Source organism: Lontra canadensis, unplaced genomic scaffold, assembly GCF_010015895.1.
Source record: "Lontra canadensis isolate GAN:19392208 unplaced genomic scaffold, GSC_riverotter_1.0 scaffold61, whole genome shotgun sequence".
Lineage (NCBI taxonomy): Eukaryota > Metazoa > Chordata > Mammalia > Carnivora > Mustelidae > Lontra > Lontra canadensis.
Genome location: NW_022631055.1, coordinates 9,012,962 through 9,035,559, shown reverse-complemented (window position 1 = coordinate 9,035,559; position 22,598 = coordinate 9,012,962). Strand labels below are relative to the sequence as shown.

Genomic DNA, 22,598 nt, shown 5'->3' with positions numbered 1-22,598 from the left:
AGTCCTTATTAACTCTTTCAGGGCCTAAAACAGATGTTACTTTACATAATAAGGAACCAAAGAAAATTCCAGAAAACTAATGTGTACAAGTGACAAATCAAAAGCACTAAAAGGACCCCATGGGCTAGAATGGGACTGGCAGCTCATAATAAATTTTATGTCCCTAGGGTCAAAGGAAAAGCTATTCCTATCCATCTAATGCTTGGCTTTATGATACTTTAAATTCAATGCAGACATATCAGAAAGGCTAATAAATACCAGCTGGCCTTACTAGTTTCTAGTAAAATGGTCAAGCTGTTAAAAGAATAAACAAACATACACACACTTCATTTCCAATATGTCTATCACAGTCTTTCCTCCTTTCCCTCTCCTAAATAGTTGATGCTACAGCAACAGTTCTCAAACTTTTCCAATCAAAACACATTCTGTTCAAATTCTGTTCAAATTCTGACCACCTCTTCAATTATCCTAGTCTAAGCCTCACCTGTATTATTACAATAGTTTCCTAAGCAGGTTCTTTGCTTTCCTTTCCAAAGAAGTCAGCGTGACCCTTTTAAAAGGTAAGTCCTGTTATTCTCACCAAAAATGCATAACTACGGTCCAATCACGAGAAGATAGCAAACAAATCCAGACTGAGGCGTTTTACAATGTAACTGACCAGTGTGCACAATGAAGATCTCCGAGTTCATGAAAGTCAAGGAAAGTATAACCAGCTGTCATGGGTAGGAGGCAACTAAGGAGTCAGAACAACTAAATGCAAGGCAGTATTTAGGGCTGGTTTGCTAAAGCATAAAAACGACCATAGGTGGAAAAACACCTAATTTGAATAAAGTCTACAGTTTAGCAAATGGTATTATACCAATGTTAATTTCCTAGTTTTGATAGTTTTGTCATGGCTACATAAGTGGTTAATATTATGGCAAGCTAAGTCAAGGGAATAGTCTCTGTATTATTTGCATAAATTTTCTATGAACCCAAAATTATTTATTATTAATATTCTTCCTAATATTCTTCTTCTTCAAGAACTTATTACCATTTAATGCATTGTATATTTGTTTTTTAATCTTTTTCTGTAAGTTTCACTGGGAAGAGGCTTTGTTTTATTCAAAGATATGCCTAGTACTTACCACTGTTTGGGTAAATACTGGTTGAATTTTAAGCAAATTTAATAGGATATTATGTACGTACCATTTCTTCCTAATTGACTTGGGTATGATCTGTAACAAATGCTTAAGTAAACATCTTAAAATGCAACTGCTAAAAAAATTACAGGCCCAAAACACTATTGATGCACTTACACAGTAATGTGTAATTTAAAATGAAAACCAGAAACCTGAGACAGATAATCAGCAAGTCTATTTAAGATCTGAACAATACTACCAACTCGATCTAACAGACATTTATAAAACACACCTCTTGGACAATAGCAGAATCTGTTCTTTTTAAGCAACATGGAATCTTGTCCAGGATAGACCACATGCTAGCTTATAAACAAGTATTGATAAATTTAAAAGGTCTGAATTAGAAATAAAACAATAGAAGGAAATTTGGAAAGTCTACAAATAGGTAAAAATTAAACAATACATTTCCAAATAATCCACGGGTCAAAGCAGATTACAAGGGGATTTAGAAAGTATTTTGATCTGAATGAAAGTAAAACTTGACATACCAAAATTTATGAGATGCAGCTAATGTGGAACCGAGAGAGAAATTTATAGCTTAAAATTGCCTCTATTAGAAAAGATCTCCAGACAATAACCTAAGAATTCAGGGGGGAAAATCTAGAAAATCTAGAAGGGGGGGGGTGTCTAAGAATTTGGAAAAATCTACAGATCTAGAAAAAGAGTAAACCAAACTAAAAGCAGTAGAAAACTAAACTAAAAGTAGAAGGGAAGAAGTAATAAAGAATGGAAATTAATGTAGCAGCAAAATAAAGAAATGATGAAGTCAATAAAACTAAAAGTTCTTTGAAAAGATCAAAGAATAATGTCAACTGAAGAGCATTATAGGGAGGTCTGTCTGGTCTGCCTGGCTGCCAACCAGCTGGGTGAGAGGATGGAAAAGGTCTCAGAGGGAAGAAAATGGAGAAGGGAAAAGAAGGAAATTAGAGGGGCGTTAGGAAGAGTGAAGACAGGAGACTACTGTTTAGAATAACAAACTCCGTAGACTACTGGGACTCTTCAGCCATGTGAATGTATAATTAATATATATTTTTTTCAAATGCAGAACAACAAAAAAAAGTAGAGAAAAAAATATCCCTTTGTAATGCTAGATTACAAGTTAAGAGCACCATCTCTTGTCTAGTGGATTTTTAAAAAATCTCCTCCAGTACCTTCTTCACCTTAGTACTTCAATAAATACATGTTCATTGAATGAAAGAATAATTAGAATGGTATCTGTACTTCTGCCTTTATTTAAAAAAGAGGACTAACAGGTAATTTTAAGAGCTTGAGAAAACATAACCAGACAGAGGACTACTGTCTCTGAGGCTAATGTAATCTTCAGATGCTTTGGGTGGGAAAAAGTTTCAAAACATTCAGGGAACTGAACTCTGGCTGAAAGCACACTAAACTAACTAGAAAAGACTGTGCCACTTATATAGAATTCGCCTAGGAAGCACTGACATTATACAGCATTGCCAATGAGAAACAGATACAAAACTGCAAACTCCATTTTCAGTAAGACAAATAATAATAACCAAATTTCTCAAGCTCTAAAAGAATCCAATGTGGTTCCAATAATCAGAGGTGGCCTGAAGAATTACACAAACCAACTATATTTGCAGGAAGCAGCCTGACTGTAGCAGCTACAAAGACAGTCTTTGATTAAAAAACAACTAGTCTGGAACACTACTTTACCCCCTCCTCCTCCTGTAACCCAATGGCCTAAAGGAGAAAAAAAAAAGGCTATTTCCTTCTACGATGATTCATAAAAAAGGAACCAGCACAGCAACTATACAAAAAATATAAGAAAAAAAGGAGAAATTCAGCAAAAGCTATGAACAAAAGCCAAAAAAAAAAAACCTGTATCGATAGCCACAAAACAGATGAAAAATCATGACCAAACATTTCCCCACTAATTTAAAAGAAAAAACACCCAGTTAAAGCACTTGCTACTATGAAGCAACACTAGATATTAGAAATGATTGTGAAGATTCTAAAATGTGGATGGAAATGCAAAGGACCTAAAAAATCTAAATCAATTCTACTAATAACAAAATCGGAGGACTTAATCCGCTACCTGATTTCAATACTCATTCAAAGTTATAGTAATCAAGATAGTAAGGTACATGCATAAGGATGGACCTACAGGTCAATGAAACAGAACAGAAAAAGACCCACAAGTATATGGTCACTGGATTTTCAATGAAGACGTCAAAGCAATCCAGTGGGGAAAGGAAAGTGTTTTCAACAACTGGTACTGGAGTAAATGAACACCCACCTGAAAACAATGAACGTGAACACTGTGTTACACCACAACAAAAATTAACCCAGGATGGACTGCAGACCTAATACAAAAATTAAAACAAAGTTTTCAAAAGAGATAATCTTCACAATTGGGGACTAGGCAAAGATTTCTTAAGGTCATGGAGAAAAATATTTAGAAAGCAAAAAAATTAATTAATTAGACTTCATCAAAATTAAAAAACTTCTCCTCACCAAGAAAATGTGAAAAACATGAATAGACTTCCATGGATTAGGAGAAAATACTCACAAAATACCCATATTTGACAAAGTAAAAGTATCCAGTATATATAAAGAACTCTGATAACTCAAAAACAAAACACACAAAAAACCACCACACAATTTTTTTTTTAATGAGCAAATGGGTTGAAGACAATTCCTGAAAAAAGATACATAAATACAATGGATTAATGATGGATAAAGGATGGATAGGTAGGGATATGATAAATGAATACTAAAACTTTAGTAGTAAAATATAGGTGTCATAAATGCAGATATTTTAACTGTAAAATTCTTTCAACTTTCTTGTCTTTAAAAGTTCACAATAGGGAGGAGTCAAGATGGCAGAGAAGTAGCAGGCTGAGACTACTTCAGGTAGCGGGAGATCAGCTAGATAGCTTATCTAAAGATTGCAAACACCTACAAATCCAACGGGAGATCGAAGAGAAGAACAGCAATTCTAGGAACAGAAAATCAACCACTTTCTGAAAGGTAGGATTGGCGGAGAAGTGAATCCAAAGCGACGGGAAGATAGACCGCAGGGGGAGGGGCCGGCTCCCGGCAAGCGGCGGAGCAACGCAGCACAAAATCAGGACTTTTAAAAGTCTGTTCTGCTGAGGGACATCACTCCAGAGGCTTAACCGGGGTGAAGCGCACGCGGGGTCAGCGTGGCCTCAGGTCCCGCAGGGTCACAGAAGGATCGGGGGTGTCTGAGTGTCGCAGAGCTTACAGGTATTAGAACGGGGAAGCCGGCTACAGAGACAGAGCCAAAGAGTGAGCTCTAAGCTCGGGGTTACCTTGAACCACTCGCAGGCTCGGTCAGCTCGGAGCGCGGCCGGAGGCCAGGGTGACGGGAGCAATTGTGCCCTGTTCTCTGAGGGCGCACTGAGGAGTGGGGCCCCAGACTCTCGGCTCCTCCGGGCCTGAGACTGGGAGGCCGCCATCTTCATTCCCGTCCTCCAGAACTCTACGGAAAGCGCTCAGGGAACAAAAGCTCCCGAAAGCAAACCCGAGCGGATTACTCAGCCCGGCCCCTGGTAAGGGCGGTGCGACTCCGCCTGGGGCAAAGACACTTGAGAATCACTACAACAGGCCCCTCCCCCAGAAGATCAACAAGAAACCCAGCCAGGACCAAGTTCACCTACCAAGGAGTGCAGTTTCAATACCAAGGAGAGCCGCGGAATTCCAGAGGAGGAGAAAGCACAGCACGGAACTCCTGGTTTTCTTCACATGATCCTTTAGACTTGCAGTTAATTTAATTTTTTTTTCTTTTTCAATTTTTTTTCTCTACTTCTGCTAAATTTTTTTAACTTTTACCCTGTTCTTTTTTAACATTTTTTAACTAGTTTATCTAATATATATATATATATTTTTTGCTTTTTATATTTTTTCATTATTGGTTTCCTTTTTTTATTTGTTTCTTTTTTCTTTTTTTTTTCTTTTTTTCTTTCTGAACCTCTTTATATCCCCTTTCCCCCCTCCTCACGATTTGGGATCTCTTCTGATTTGGCTAAAGCATATTTTCCTGGGGTTGTTGCCACCCTTTTAGTATTTTACTTGCTCCTTCATATACTCTTATCTGGACAAAATGACAAGGCGGAAAAATTCACCACAAAAAAAAGAACAAGAGGCAGTACCAAAGGCTAGGGACCTAATCAATACAGACATTGGTAATATGTCAGATCTAGAGTTCAGAATGACGATTCTCAAGGTTCTAGCCGGGCTCGAAAAAGGCATGGAAGATATTAGAGAAACCCTCTCGGGAGATACAAAAGCCCTTTCTGGAGAAATAAAAGAACTAAAATCTAATCAAGTTGAAATAAAAAAAGCTATTAATGAGGTGTAATCAAAAATGGAGGCTCTCACTGCTAGGATAAATGAGGCAGAAGAAAGAATTAGCGATATAGAAGACCAAATGACAGAGAATAAAGAAGCTGAGCAAAAGAGGGACAAACAGCTACTGGACCACGAGGGCAGAATTCGAGAGATAAGTGACACCATAAGACGAAACAACATTAGAATAATTGGGATTCCAGAAGAAGAAGAAAGAGAGAGGGGAGCAGAAGGTATATTGGAGAGAATTATTGGAGAGAATTTCCCCAATATGGCAAAGGGAACAAGCATCAAAATCCAGGAGGTTCAGAGAACCCCCCTCAAAATCAATAAGAATAGGTCCACACCCCGTCACCTAATAGTCAAATTTACAAGTCTTAGTGACAAAGAGAAAATCCTGAAAGCAGCCCGGGAGAAGTCTGTAACATGCAATGGTAAAAATATTAGATTGGCAGCAGACTTATCCACAGAGACCTGGCAGGCCAGAAAGAGCTGGCATGATATATTCAGAGTACTAAACGAGAAAAACATGCAGCCAAGAATACTATATCCAACTAGGCTATCATTGAAAATAGAAGGACAGATTAAAAGCTTCCAGGACAAACAAAAACTGAAAGAATTTGCAAACACCAAACCAGCTCTACAGGAAATATTGAAAGGGGTCCTCTAAGCAAAGAGAGACCCTAAAACTAGTAGATCAGAAAGGAACAGAAACAAAATACAATAACAGTCACCTTACAGGCAATACAATGGCACTCAATTCATATCTCTCAATAGTTACCCTGAATGTTAATGGGCTAAATGCCCCAATCAAAAGACACGGGGTATCAGAATGGATAAAAAAACAAAACCCATCTATATGTTGCCTACAAGAAACTCATTTTAAACCCGAAGACACCTTCAGACTTAAAGTGAGGGGGTGGAAAAGAATTTACCATGCTAATGGACATCAGAAGAAAGCAGGAGTGGCAATCCTTATATCAGATCAATTAGATTTTAAGCCAAAGACTATAATAAGAGATGAGGAAGGACACTATATCATACTCAAAGGATCTGTCCAACAAGAAGATCTAACAATTGTAAATATCTATGCCCCTAACGTGGGAGCAGCCAACTATATAAACCAATTAATAACAAAATCAAAGAAACACATCAACAATAATACAATAATAGTAGGGGACTTTAACACTCCCCTCACTGAAATGGACAGATCATCCAAGCAAAAGATCAACAAGGAAATAAAGGCCTTAACTGACACACTGGACCAGATGGATATCACAGATATATTCAGAACATTTCATCCCAAAGCAACAGAATACACATTCTTCTCTAGTGCCCATGGAACATTCACCAGAATAGATCACATCCTCGGTCCTAAGTCAGGTCTCAACCGGTATCAAAAGATTGGGATCATTCCCTGCATATTTTCAGACCACAATGCTCTGAAGCTAGAACTCAATCACAAGAGGAAATGTGGAAAGAACCCAAATACATGGAGACTAAACAGCATCCTTCTAAAGAATGAATGGGTCAACCAGGAAATTAAAGAAGAATTGAAAAAAGTCATGGAAACAAATGATAATGAAAATACAACGGTTCAAAATCTGTGGGACACACCAAAGGCAGTCCTGAGAGGAAAATATATAGCGGTACAAGCCTTTCTCAAGAAACAAGAAAGGTTTCAGGCACACAACCTAACCCTACACCTAAAGGAACTGGAGAAAGAACAAGAAAGAAACCCTAAACCCAGCAGGAGAAAAGAAATCATAAAGATCAGAGCAGAAATCAATGAAATAGAAACCAAAAAAAAACAATAGAACAAATCAACGAAAACTAGGAGCTGCTTCTTTGAAAGAATTAATAAGATTGATAAACCCCTGGCCAGACTTATCAAAAAGAAAAGAGAAAGGACCCAAATAAGTAATATCACGAATGAAAGAGGAGAGATCACAACTAACACCAAAGAAATACAGACAATTATAAGAACATACTATGAACAACTCTACGCCAACAAATTTGACAATCTGGAAGAAATGGATGCATTCCTAGAGACATATAAACTACCACGACTGAACCAGGAAGAAATAGAAAGCCTGAACAGACCCATAACCAGTAAGGAGATTGAAACAGTCATCAAAAATCTCCAAACAAACAAAAGCCCAGGGCCAGACGGCTTCCCGGGGGAATTCTACCAAACATTTAAGGAAGAACTAATTCCTATTCTCCTGAAACTGTTCCAAAAAATAGAAATGGAAGGAAAACTTCCAAACTCATTTTATGAGGCCAGCATCACCTTGATCCCCAAACCAGACAAGGATCCCATCAAAAAAGAGAACTACAGACCAATATCCTTGATGAACACAGATGCAAAAATTCTCACCAAAATACTAGCCAATAGGATTCAACAGTACATTAAAAGGATTATTCACCACGACCAAGTGGGATTTATTCCAGGGCTGCAAGGTTGGTTCAACATCCGCAAATCAATCAATGTGATACAACACATTAATAAAAGAAAGAACAAGAACCATATGATACTCTCCAGATGCTGAAAAAGCATTTGACAAAGTACAGCATCCCTTCCTGATCAAAACTCTTCAAAGTGTAGGGATAGAGGGCACATACCTCAATATTATCAAAGCCATCTATGAAAAACCCATCGCAAATATCATTCTCGATGGAGAAGAACTGAAAGCATTTCCGCTAAGGTCAGGAACACGGCAGGGATGTCCGTTATCACCACTGCTATTCAACATAGTACTAGAAGTCCTAGCCTCAGCAATCAGACAACAAAAGGAAATTAAAGGCATCCAAATCGGCAAAGAAGAAGTCAAACTATCACTCTTCGCAGATGATTTGATACTATATGTGGAAAACCCAAAAGACTCCACTCCAAAACTGCTAGAACTGGTACAGGAATTCAGTAAAGTGTCACGATATAAAATCAATGCACAGAAATCAGTCGCATTTCTCTACACCAACAACAAGACAGAAGAAAGAGAAATTAAGGAGTCCATCCCATTTACAATTGCACCCAAAACTATAAGATACCTAGGAATAAACCTAGCCAAAGAGACTAAGAATTTATACACAGAAAACTATAAAGTACTCATGAAAGAAATTGAGGAAGACACAAAGAAATGGAAAAATGTTCCATGCTCCTGGATTGAAGAATATATATTGTGAAACTGTCTATGCTACCGAAAGCAATCTACACATTTAATGCAATTCCTCTCAAAGTACCATCCATTTTTTTCAAAGAAATGGAACAAATAATCCTAAAATTTATATGGAACCAGAAAAGACCGCGAATAGCCAAAGGAATATTGAAAAAGAAAGCCAAAGTTGGTGGCATCACAATTCCAGACTTCAAGCTCTACTACAAAGCTGTCATCATCAAGACAGCATGGTACTGGCACAGAAACAGACACATCGATCAATGGAACAGAATAGAGAGCCCAGAAATAGACCCTCAACTCTATGGTCAACTAATCTTCGACAAAGCAGGAAAGAATGTCCAATGGAAAAAAGACAGCCTCTTCAATAAATGGCGCTGGGAAAATTGGACAGCCACATGCAGAAAAATGAAATTGGATCATTTCCTTACACCACACACGAAAATAGACTCAAAATGGATGAAGGACCTCAATGTGAGAAAGGAATCCATCAAAATCCTTGAGGAGAACGCAGACAGCAACCTCTTCGACCTCAGCCGCAGCAGCATCTTCCTAGGAACATCGCCAAAGGCAAGGGAAGCAAGGGCAAAAATGAACTATTGGGATTTTATCAAGATCAAAAGCTTTTGCACAGCAAAGGAAACAGTGAACAAAACCAAAAGACAACTGACAGAATGGGAGAAGATATTTGCAAACGACATATCAGATAAAGGGCTAGTGTCCAGAATCTATAAAGAACTTAGCAAACTCAACACCCAAAGAACAAATAATCCAATCAAGACATGGGCAGAAGACATGAACAGACATTTCTGCAAAGAAGACATCCAGATGGCCAACAGACACATGAAAAAGTGCTCCGTATCACTCGGCATCAGGGAAATACAAATCAAAACCACAATGAGATACCACCTCACACCAGTCAGAATGGCTAAAATGAACAAGTCCGGAAATGACAGATGCTGGCGAGGATGCGGAGAAAGGGGAACCCTCCTACACTGTTGGTGGGAATGCAAGCTGGTGCAACCACTCTGGAAAACAGCATGGAGGTTCCTCAAAATGTTGAAAATAGAACTACCCTATGACCCAGCAACTGCACTGCTGGGTATTTACCCTGAAGATACAAACATAGTGATCCGAAGGGGCACGTGCACCCGAATGTTTATAGCAGCAATGTCTACAATAGCCAAACTATGGAAAGAACCTAGATGTCCATCAACAGACGAATGGATAAAGAAGATGTGGTATATATACACAATGGAATACTATGCAGCCATCAAAAGAAATGAAATCTTGCCATTTGCGACGAAGTGGACGGAACTAGAGGGTATCATGCTTAGCGAAATAAGTCAATCGGAGAAAGACAACTATCATATGATCTCCCTGATATGAGGGAGAGGAGATGCAACATGGGGGTTAAGGGGGTAGGAGAAGAGTAAATGAAGCAAGATGGCATTGGGAGGGAGATAAACCATAAGTGACTCTTAATCTCACAAAACAAACTGAGGGTTGCTGGGGGGAGGGGGGTTGGGCGAGGGGGGTGGGGTTATTATGGACATTGGGGAGAGTATGTGCTATGGTGAGTGTGGTGAAGTGTGTAAACCTGGCGATTCACAGACCTGTACCCCTGGGGAAAAAATATATGTTTATAAAAAATAAAATTTAAAAAAAAAAAAGTTCATTCTAAAAAAAAAAAGAAATCTAAAAATTTAAATAAAAATTTAAAATTTAAAAAAATAAAAATTTAAATCTAAAAATAAAAATTAAAAAAAAAATCTAAAAAAAAAAAGAACATTCTAAAGTTCTTTCCTGAAAATAAGTAAGATTTGATTCTGTATACCTAAAGACCATATTATGTGCCAGGGAAAAATGATCCACAATGGTTGAAATCAAGACGTGTTAGAGCAAGATTACTAGGCTTTAAGGATGGAAAAAGAATCATTTGGGCAACTGGGCAATATGGGTTTCTTACAGCAAGCAGTGAGAAACGTGGAAGGTCATCTAGCTGGCTTCAGTACTAGCACTCCCTTCCAACCTCCTAAAAAAAGAAACTGTGACTGGGGCTTCTATACCCAAGCAAATAATAAAGGCAGAAGATAACATCTTTGACCACCCAGGACTTCTGGGAAAATTGCTCATGCGGACCTTTCTTGAAGAAATTAGAAAATCAACTTTAATCAACAGGTTTAAATAGATCAGCAATACAGAAACTACTTGGTGCTTATCTAGGATTAAGCAAGTAAGCAGATACACTGTGAATCATGAGGCTCAGTTTCCCACTAATGGGGAACTTAGTAAGAATAAGGAATTAGGGGAGGCTAGAATGAACCCTGCAGTACTGGACTGGAATCAAAGGTGTCATTACAAACTCGTGATTTTTAACACATACAGATAAATGGACTTAAGACCTGTATAGATGTACAGATGTGTGTATACATGCATACATGTATTTCCTATTAAGAGATACCAGGTTTGTTTCTCTCCAATTAATTGGTTTCTCTCCAATTAAGAGATACCAGGTTCCCTCTGGACCTGGCTGATTCCAGGTTTGGGGCAGGGAAAATACAAGATAAGCTGAGAACTTCTTACGCTGCTAGGATATAAGGAAAAATGATGGGGTATATTGAAGAGCAACCAATGGCCAAATTTTAACAATTTTAATAACAAAGTAAAAAATTTATCATAATATTCACAACTTCACACTGATATCAATAACCAACAAAATAAAATTGAAGAAAAGGATAGTTCTTCCTTGCAAAATTCCAATTAATGTAGAAGAAACAAGGAAATCACCATTCAGCAAACATAATAATTGTCAGAGGCAAGAATCATTAAGAATGATTAGTTGAGAAAAGTTAGGAAGAAAAACAGGATATATGCATGATCTCAAAGCGTCACTCCAGAAGACAGCTTCTAAGTACATACGGAAAAAGAGCTTATTTATAGAAGAGAAACCTGTCAGACACCACCTTAATCAAGTGATACAAGTTAACAATGCTGATAATGAGATATGTCAAAATCATCTCAATAGGAGACTCTGAAAAAGAATACCATATCACTTCTATGGTGTTCTTGCTAAAAAATGTGAAACTTGAATTTAATCATAAGGAAACATGACACAATCCCAGACTGAGACATATTCCAGAATCCCTGCTTCTTTAGAAAAATACATTTAGAAGAAATGTGTTTTTTGCCGGTATATAGAAAAATAAATCGATCTCATCCAGCCACCTTGACAAATTCCCCTATTATTTCTAGTAATTTGTCTGTTTATTCTTTGGGGTATTCTGTGTTATCAAAAAATAATTAAGCTCTACTCGAGGTCCAGGACAGGAATATCCAAGTGGCTGAGCCCAGGTCATATGCCTGAACTGGTAAAGCAATTATCTGGCATTTTTAGTTTGTATAATGGGAGGGAGGCTTCCTCCCAGCCAGATTTATAAAATGGAGAATTCTCTAAATATAAAAACAGAACAGGAAAGACAAATTTTGCTGAAATCCAGAGTACACTGTAGGAAAACATTTTAATAATATGAATGATAATACAGTATAAGAAATAGTATAAAATAGCATAAAATACATAACAAATAATGAGGCATACAGACAAAAGATCATTAAAATGCAAAGGTCATAATTTAAAGTAAAAGTGCTAAGTAAAAGTAAATGTGAGAATGATACAATCTTAAAATCTGAGTATCACACTTGGATCATATCATGGATCCTTCAGAGCAACTGGAATTTATTCCTCTTAAGCCCTGCAATTCTAGAATAGAGTCAGTAAACTTTCAAACAGTACATTAACAGGCAACTCTCAAAACCTTGCATGTTCTCTGAATGTCTCACCATTTATGCCCAATTGACCCCAGGGGAGAAATCACCAGAGAGGAACAAAGAACAAAAATAGAGCCAGGAACTACTTTTTTGTGTCTTCTCCCAGAGGGGCATTCTCATGGACCCTCTCCAAGAAAAAAAGAACATGAAGAATGGGAGGTCAAACAGGCATGAAAAGACTATGATATATTTTAACATCTATATGCATTCTTCTACAGCTCTTTTTCATTTTTAATTTTTTGCTCACACATTAAAGTGGACCAGAGGTCATTCACACCTTTGCAAAAATTAAAAATGTTTGCAAAAGATCAATTTACTTCTACCTATTTAATCTAAATAAATTTCATATGGGAGGCTGAGGACAGTTTCATAAAAGGGATGAGCAGGGACCTGAAGGATGATTAAGAAAGAAAGGAAGAGGCAACACTTCAGGCTAAGGAATAACAAACAGAACTGAGAACAAGCTAGGTCTATGTGACAAACTGAGTGTAAAAGAACTGGAACACAGACCTATTAATTCCATGAGGTTAAAAAAAAAAAAAAAACTTGAATAAACACATGGGAAACCTGGAAGAGAAGCAGTTTGAGAAAACCAGATTAACTTATATGGACGGATTAAAAATTGCTCATAAAACATTCAACTAATGTTATCAAGTAGGCAGTTTGAAATGCGGGCTTAGGAAGATGCTAGAGATCTAGAGCCAGAAACCATGCAACATATAGATCGTGGTCACCTCCACAGAATATGTATTTGTTACTAGTGTTAATGTGCCTCAGGCTACCAAACACTTAGATTAATAACTACTAATCAAGGTAGAATCAAACATGGTGATTAATAATTTTCAATTGCCTAAAGGCAATTCAAGTGAACTCTATAAATCCATCAATTCTTCAAATCAACTTTGTGGCTCAGAACAGATTTTCTTCCAGATGTTGAAATCTACATCAACACATATACAAACACCGCAATTCAGGGGTCTTCAGAAAACTGCAGGCAGTCACACTGAACTATAAGCACGCAACACCTCTCCCTGTGTGTGATCTCACTACACCTGCCTGCAACACTGCTGAACTTACGAGGCTCAAGTGGCAGTTAAATGGCAGAATTCAGGCCTTGAATGTGGGTCATCTACCCCACACCCAGTGTTATTACATCTTAGTGATCAGGTGAAGGGGTATGGCAAGAGGGTCCTGAATTCTTACGTACACAAATCTGACCCTATAGGCTGTAAACTATTTTTAAGTTATGGCATTGTGATTTGTAATAATAAATATATATTTGGTCTTTGCCCAATTTCTGGCACAGAGCTCCCCAAACCCTGGCAATTTCACAAGTGATAAGCGCAGCAGATGTTCTTCTGTTACATTAATGAGGTGGTTTTTGGACCCACCCCTTCCCCCCACCCTAATGAAGGATGGGGGCTGGCTGCCAGGAGAGCCAACCATGTGATCAGAGTGCTGGAACTTTCGGTCCTACCCGTCCAACCTCCAGAGAAGGTAGACAACCAGGAGGCTGAATCAATCACCAATGGCCAATGATTTAGTAAGTCATGACTATGTAATGAGGCCTCCAGAAAAACCCAAAAGGACAGGGTTGGGGAGGTTGCATGCTGGTGAATACATAAAGGTGATGGGAGAATGGCGCCCTCGGTGAGCATGGAAGCTCCACACCCCTTCCCACTTACTTTGTGCTGCACACCCCTTCCATCTGGCTGTCATCTCTATCCTTTATCATATCCTTTCATAAATTAGTAAACATAAGTATTGCACAGTTTTCTGTTAGGCACTCTAACAAATTAGTCACACCAAGGAGAGGGCTCTTTGGAACCTCCAACCTATAGCTGGTTGGTCAGAAACACAGGGCTTGCAACTGGCCTCCGAAGTATGTGTGCATGTGGGAGTGGGAGCCAGTTCTATGCAAACGAGCCCTTAATCTGTGAGATCTGACCTCAACTTCAGGTAGATCGCATCAGAATTCAGTTCAACTGTAGGACACCCAGCAGCTGTCACAGAGAATTCCTTGGTGTGGGGCAAAGTTCCATACAGTTGCTGACCAAAAGTGTCCAGGAAGTGTCTAGGTCAAAGAAGGGACAGGGATGCCTGGGTGGCATGATCCTACCAGGGTCCCAGGATGGAGCCCTACGTCAGGCTCCCTGCTCAGCGGGGTGCCTGCTTCTCCCTCTCCACTCTGCTCATGCTCTCTCCCTCACTATCTCTGTCTCTCAATCTCTCTCAAATAAATAAATAAACCTTAAAAAAAAAAAAAGTAGAGGCACATAGGGAACAAACACACAGGAGGGAAGTAGTGAGTTTTTCCCTACACAGGAAGAAAAAAAAAAGAAAAAAAACCTGAGTCTTCCCTTTACCTTACCCACATACAAATTTCTTTTCTTTTATGGTGTTAAGGCTTTTTTTTTCTCATTAAAAATCAGTACATGCTCAAAATTCTAATCTTACAAAAGTGTATACAAGAGAAAGTGGCATAACCCCATAATCCCAACTCTCACAACATGCAATGTTTGTTCCACAAGACCATTATCTCTAGTCATCTAATTAATGCATACGTAGGAGCTGTATAAATGTGTATATAAGCCTGAATATATTTACACACTTGAAAATGCTTCTAGTACCTCAATTTTTAAAAGCAGAATGTTAGGTCACTGAGTATTTAGTACTTCAAATTTTCATAGCTATTGCCAAATTGCTTTCCAAGGAGATTGTCCCAATTTCTACTAGTTGACAAAAATTTGTATAAACAGAAATGGCCACAAGACATATAAACCAAGGAGACTATTCCAATTTCTACTGACATACAATATGCGATTGACAAATACACTCTATAAATACAAAGGGTCAAAAGACATACAAACCAATATTTAATCCCATTTGGTAAAGAAATCCAAATTAAAAGAAATATATTCTTTTTACCCATCAACTTGGCAAAAAAACCTGAAGACAATATTATCGAGCAGTATTATCTAACAGAGCATGGGAACAGGTCTCTCTCAGACTGCTGGAAGAATAACCTGGCTCAACTTCTTGAGGGCATTTGACCATGTGTGAACATTTTAATGTATGTGGACTATGAACAGGCAATTACACATTTAGGAATGGATCCCACATCAGTAAGTATTCCAGTCCCCAACAATTTACTTATAGTAATGCACAGTGCAGTCTTTAAAAAAAAGAGCAAAAATTTGAAACAATCTAAACGGCTATCAATCAGAAACTAAGTCAATTATGTTAAAACCATACGATGGATTATTTTCCAATCACAAAAAACGATGCTATGATATTCTTTTTAGCATAGAAAAATGTCCATGATATGAACAAATATATATAAGGATCCCATTTACATATAAATGTATACAAGCCATAGGAAGAATTTCTTAAAATATATCTCAGAACATCAATAGGTGGTATATCTACATGGAGGAGTAAACAGTAAATTTTCCTTACACATTTCTGTAATTGTTTTAAATGGCATGCATGTGTTTACTTTTATATTAAAGAAATCATTAATAATATATTTTTTAAAGACATGAGAGACCAAGAAAAGTTGCGAATCAGTATGCTAGAACCAGAAAATGCTCTAAATCCTTTCATATTCTGAAATTCTACATGATAATTAGGAAAATATTTACTCCAGGGGCCTTTTTCCTTCATTATTTCCAAAAAGCGTATTTAATATGCTTTCCCTAGATCTTGTGAGGAGAGTAAAATATAAGAAATGTTCCCCGTCCTTATATTTTGACTTTTAAAATAATAATAATGGCTGAATCTTGGGAATGCAGAGTAGGGGTAGAGAAAATAAGGAAATGATAAAACCCCAACCCAGGCAAAGCCTTTCTCAGGTTTCAAAACTCCCAAAGAAAATCAGTGCAAATCTCTAAATTCAGGTCTGAGAGCTAAATATGGGGACTCATTGCTCTTAAAGATTTATGTATATAATAATATCCTCCTCACAACAGATCACTATTCCTGAACTGTTACTATAGGAGACAAGTTAAGGAAACCATAACAAGTTAGACTTACGTTTAACTATCAGAAAAAAATGTATTATCTAACATTTATTCATTACATTTTTAAAAGCATGCTTATAAAAGCATATTAAAACATTCATTTGTGGTTTCAACTCTTCTACATTACGTGTAGTAAAAAAAAAAAATAATGACAAATAATTACCTCTCCTATGAAGACAACTATAACACAGTCCAACTTCTCTTCAGGATACAGATTATCAATAAGGGAATGAAGGGTTTCTATGAGGTAAGATTTCACTTCTCTCTTCACTGTGGGAATTCCCATTACTATTGACACTGAAACAAAATAATGATAGTAATTACATAAAAAGATTTCACAAAGACGGTATAGACTAACACTAGTATTTCAAAAATGATTATACCCTCTCAAATTGATAGCAACAACTGAGAAAGCGAAATATACTACTCAATAATAATTGAGGAATCAAAATATACTATAAAAATGTACAACTATACAAAGAAAAATAATAAAAGCCTATAAAAGCATAGCCTTAACAGTGTAATTCTTTTCACAGGGCTTATCCAAAAAAAAGTCAAAATACTGTTAAAAATGAAGACATTAAAAACAAGTGATCCTAAAGTATTAAATATATATTACACAAGTAAAAGATAGAAACTCTGAACACATCTGAAAAATTAATGTCTCAAAAAAAACCCCAATGTCTCAGATATCATGTATATAATGCAGTCAGAAGGACATAACATCCCTTCTGTGGTTTTCTTGACAAAAACACATAATCTCAATCTAACCATGAATATCAGACAAATCCAAATTAGGGGGGATAATCCACAAAATAATTGTCCAGGTGTTCTCTGAAGTGTCAAGATCAGGAAAGACAAAGAAAGAATAAAGAACTGTGAGAGATGGCAGAAGACGAAGGAAACATGACAAGTAAATGAAATATGGGATCCTGAGTCTGATCCTGGAACAAGAAAAGAATGAGAAAATGACAAAATCTGAAGAGGCTCTAAGGTTAGTTAATATGACAGCATCAATGTCAAGTTCCTGGTTTTGATCATTATATTATGGTTACACAAAATCTGAGCATTTAGGGGAACCAGGTGAGGTATATGAAAACATTGTCTGTACTATCCATGAAAGTTTTTCCAAGGCTAAAATTATAGCCAGCTCTGCTATAATGGTTGTTTTGCAACACAAATTTTTTTCCTGAGAGATTAATGTATTGGGCAACTATCTAAGCATCATATGGATTTTACATTTGCTTAGGTGCAATTTCTCCTCTGGGACAAGCATTCACTAGATAAACACAGAAAATGGCAACCATTTGAAATGAGCTCAAAAACTGAACCAAGTAATGTAGAAATACACAAACAGTATATACTTCTAACTTCTACCAGCTGCCTCAGTTTGCTGCACATGAAGAAACACACATGTCTACATCTAGTGTTGAAATTTCCACCAGATTGCAGATAACCTGCCTTGTATCACACTTCTCAAAATCTTCCAAGCGGCAATCCTTTTGAAGCCCATTTTAACAGGCAAACCTCAAGCATTATTCAGTACCTTATTTATTGTAGTACTTAGTATTTCTTAATCATTTAGCATGTGTAAAACTGCTCTTTTTTTGTCTTTTTGTACATGTAACTAACAAAGTTTCTGACCACTGCGATACTGACTTTTCTCCTTTTATTGAACAATTCTATATAGTATGATAAATTTTAAGAATGCATATATTGTGTTATAATAGGACTGTAATCCACAGGAAGTTTTTTTAAATGACATCTTTTAAAAAGCCAGTAGAGAAATATTTTGCAAATATTAAAAACATTTAAGTCTTAGTAATGTAAAAATTTATCAGAAATGTTACAAAATACTTAGAATTCATGAAATTCTGAGGCTGGAAGATCAGAGCTCAATGAGTCTACTACCATGATTCTGCAAATAACAACACTAACATCCATAATTTGGCTATATACAAAAGAAGGAAACTGGACCAGTTTGTTACACCATACACAAAAATAAACTCAAAACAGACTAAAAACCTAAATGTGAGACATGAAACCATAAAAATCCTAGACGAGAGCATTGGCAATAATCTCTCTAACATGGGCCATAGCAACATTTTTCTAGGTATGTCTTCTGAGGCAAGGAAAACAAAAGCAAAAATAAACTATCAGGACTCCACCAAAATAAAAAGCTTCTGCATAGCAAAGGAAACTATCCACAAAACTAAAAGACAGCCTACTGAATGAGAGAAGGTATTTGCAAATGACATACCTGATAAAGGGTTAGTATCCAAAATAAATAAAGAATACAACTTAACAACAAAAAAATAATCTTTAAAAAATTTAAAAGTGGACAGAAAACTTGAACAGATATTTCTTCAAAGAGGACATACAGATGGCCAACAAGACACATGAAAAGATGCTTGACATGACTCATCATCAGAAAAAGGCAAATCAAAATCACAATGAGATAATACCTCACATCTGTCAGGATGGTTAAAATCAACAACACAAGAAAAGAGGTGTTGATGAGGATGTGGAGAAAAAAAGAAATCCTCATGCATTAGTGGCAGAAATGCAAACTGGAACAGCAACTGTAGAAAACAGTACGGAGGTTCCTCAATAATTAAAAACAGACTACCCTATGACCCAGTAACTATACTATTGGGTACTCACCCAAAGAATATGAAAGCACTAATCCAAAAAGATAAGAGCACTCCTATGTTTACCACAGCATTATTTACAATAGCCAATAATGGAAGCAGCCCAAGTGTCCATGGATGGATGAAAGGATAAAGATGTGGTGTATACACACACACACTAGAATATTATTTGGCCATAAAAAGAATGCAGTCTTGCCATTTGCAGCAACATGGATGGAGCAATAGTGTATAATGTTAAGAGAGACAATTAAGTCAGACAAAGACAAATACTGTATGATTTCCACCTATAGTGGAATTTAGGAAACAAAACAAAGGGGGGAAAAAGACACAAACCAAAAAACCAGACTCTTAGCCACACAGAACAAAGAGATGGTTACTAGAGGGGTGAGTGGGAAGATAGATGAAATAGGTGATGGGTATTAAAGAATACATTTATGATGAGTGCCGAGGAATACATAAAATTACTGAATCATTATATTGTACAACTGAAATGAACACTATATATGAACTGTATTGGAATTAAAATTTAAAAAGCAGTAACCACCATCCCCACAAAAAGAACACTAAGATCCAAATGGTTTAAAAGATAGCCCCAAAAGGTAGATGCCACACTCCTCTCTTCCATTTTGAGATGAAGAGCTTCCTGGGGCTTAAAAAGAGATCTGTCATATTTGGACTTCTGGAAGATGGCAGAGCAGTAAGATCCAAAGCTCATGGACACACAGTACAACTAACTCTGGAAAAGACTCAAAGACTGGCACAAGAGACTTTGCAGTCAATCGTAGAGAAGGCCACACTGATAAGTACAGGAGGGGCAGAAGGGGCAGAAATGTATTTAGGAACCAAACCTCTGTGAGACTAGCCTCACACAGGAGGGATACCAAAGCACCAAGAAGGGAGAGGAGTAGAACCCACACCAGGTACCACAGGCATGGAGAACCCACACTGGAAAGATGAGTCCCCATAACATCTGGCTTTGAAAAACAGTGGGGCTTAACTTCCAAAGTTTTAAAATCAGCAGACCCTAACTCCAGGTATTTTTAAATCAGCTGGATCAGCTTCAGGAGAGCTGGAGGATAATAGAAAACTGAGTCCCCACCCTCAGAGAGCCAGCATAGCAAATACTTCTGCAGAGACACTGCAGGGCAGAAGCAGTTTAGAAAGTGCCTGGGGTAGCTCACATTTTGTGCTAGAGGTGCAGGAATCTTTAGGAGACTTCAAGAACAAAAGTGCTAGCAAGTGCCATTCTTTTACCCCAGTCCCCCCCCGACCTTTATAGCCAGATACTTGTGGGAACCACCACAAACATTCTCTACACATATTGCTCACACCAAGTGTCCCACCTCTGCCTTCCCTTTCAGAGGTACCATATCCAACCTGACCCACTCAGCAGGCATGCCTCCAAAGTCACATCTTCCCCAAACACCATGCAAGCAACCCCAGCAGGGACCAGTGCCACTCCAAAGTGACTCCTGTCCTGGAGAGAAGGGAATATAACCATACAAACCAGTGTAGCCACAGTCCCAGGAGCCAAACCTTATAACTGGCAGTGCAGACATAGTGCCCCCCAGCTCAGTGTGCCTGCAGTCCCAGAGCACACGGACTAAGGGCAGGCATCCAATCTGACTGCTGACCTACTACAAGCCCCCTAAAAGCACAGGAACCAAACCCTGACCAATGCACCCCAAATAGCTAAAAATGGGCCCTTGCAGCCAACTAGACTAAAGGTAAATGCAATCCTGTCACACAGTAGGACCCCCATAGCCACACGGGAGACACCCCTGAAGTGCCTGGTTCCAGTGAACAGAGGACACTGTGCTACAACACACCACAAAACCTCTTCATAAGGCCACTACTTTCAAGATCAGGAGATGGAGCTGATTTCCCTAATACAAAGAAACAAGCACAGAGTTAGACAAAATGAGGAGACAGAGTAATATGGCAAAAATGAAAGAACAGGACAAAAATCACAGCAAGAGAGCTAAATGAAATGGAGATATAAGCAATATGCTTGATAAGGGATTCAAAGTAATGGTCATAAAGATACTCACTGGCCTTGATAAAAAAGTGGAGGATCTCAGTAAGACCTTCAACAAAGAGATAGAAAATATAAAAAAGAACCAGTCAGAGATGGAAAATTCAGTAACTGAAATTCAAAATACACTAGAACAAATTGACAGCAGAAGAGAAGAGGCAGAACAACTAAGCAGTGATGTGCAAGACAGAGTAATGGAAAGCAACCAAGCTGAACAGCAAAAAGTAAAAAGAATAATAAAAAATGAGAATAGGGTCAGGGAACTCAACAATATCATCAAGCACAGTAATGTTCACTTCTTAGGGATCTCAAAAGACAGAAAGCGACAGAAAATTTATTTGAAGAAATTATTGCTGAAATTTCCCTATTCCAGGAAGGGAACAGATATCCAGACCCAGGAAGCACGGTGAGCCCCCCACAAAATTTACCCAAGGAAGTTCACAACAACACACATAATAGTTAAAATGACAAAAACAAGTGATAAAGAGAAAATTTTAAAAACAGCAAGAGAAAAGAAAACAGTTATACACAAGGGAAACCACATAAGCCTAACAGTTGATTTTCAAACAGAAACTTTGCAGGCTAGAATGGAGTGGCAAGATATATCCAAAGCCCTAAAAGGATAAAACACTCAACCAAGAACACTCTATACAGTGAGGCAATCATTCAGAATATAAGGAGAGATAATGACCTTTCCAGACAAACAAAAGTTAAACGAGTTCATCACCACTAAACTAGGCTTACCAAAAAAACAAAACAAAAAAACATTAAAGGGAATTCTTTAAAGAAGAGTAGAAAGAACAGGCAATAATTTAGTGTAAGAAAATTATGGAAGGAAAAAATTTCACAGATATAATAAAATAAAATGCAAACATATAATAAAAGTAGACTAATCACTTACAACACCAGTATGGACGTTAAAGCACAAAGGCGGTAAAATAAATTATAACTAAACAAATCAGTCAGGAGATTCATAGAATTATGTTAAGTATGACATAATATACATAAACCGGCAGGGAAGTGGGGAGAGGCACATAGAAAAAATTCAGTGCTTTTAGAATGGGTTCAAAACTTAAGTGACCACCAATTTATAGGTCTACATAGACTACACAGGATGTTCTATATGAATTTAGATTACATAGGATGTTCTATATGAACATAATGGTAACAAATTAAAAATTAAAATTAAAACAAATTTAAAAAAAAACCTGTAATAGATACATAAGAAAATAAAGAGAAAGGTATCCAAGCATAACACTAACAAAATCCACCAAACCACAGAGGAAAGAGCAAGAGAAGAACTGCAAAAAAACCCTAAAACAAGAACAAAATGGCATTAAATATATACTTATGAATAATCACTTTAAATG

General features: G+C 37.4%; 1 protein-coding gene across 1 annotated transcript in view; it reads right to left on the bottom strand.

The window, feature by feature from the left end:
* The window catches only part of MGAT4A (alpha-1,3-mannosyl-glycoprotein 4-beta-N-acetylglucosaminyltransferase A), a 115,653-nt gene that overhangs the window by 37,988 nt on the left and 55,067 nt on the right, over window positions 1-22,598 (bottom strand). The window contains exons 4-5 of the mRNA XM_032877706.1: window positions 21,245-21,308; window positions 16,706-16,839 (exon numbers count right to left, since the gene is read on the bottom strand). Coding sequence (XP_032733597.1) covers window positions 16,706-16,839; window positions 21,245-21,308 — 198 coding nt within the window. The remainder of the gene's footprint in view (window positions 1-16,705; window positions 16,840-21,244; window positions 21,309-22,598) is intronic.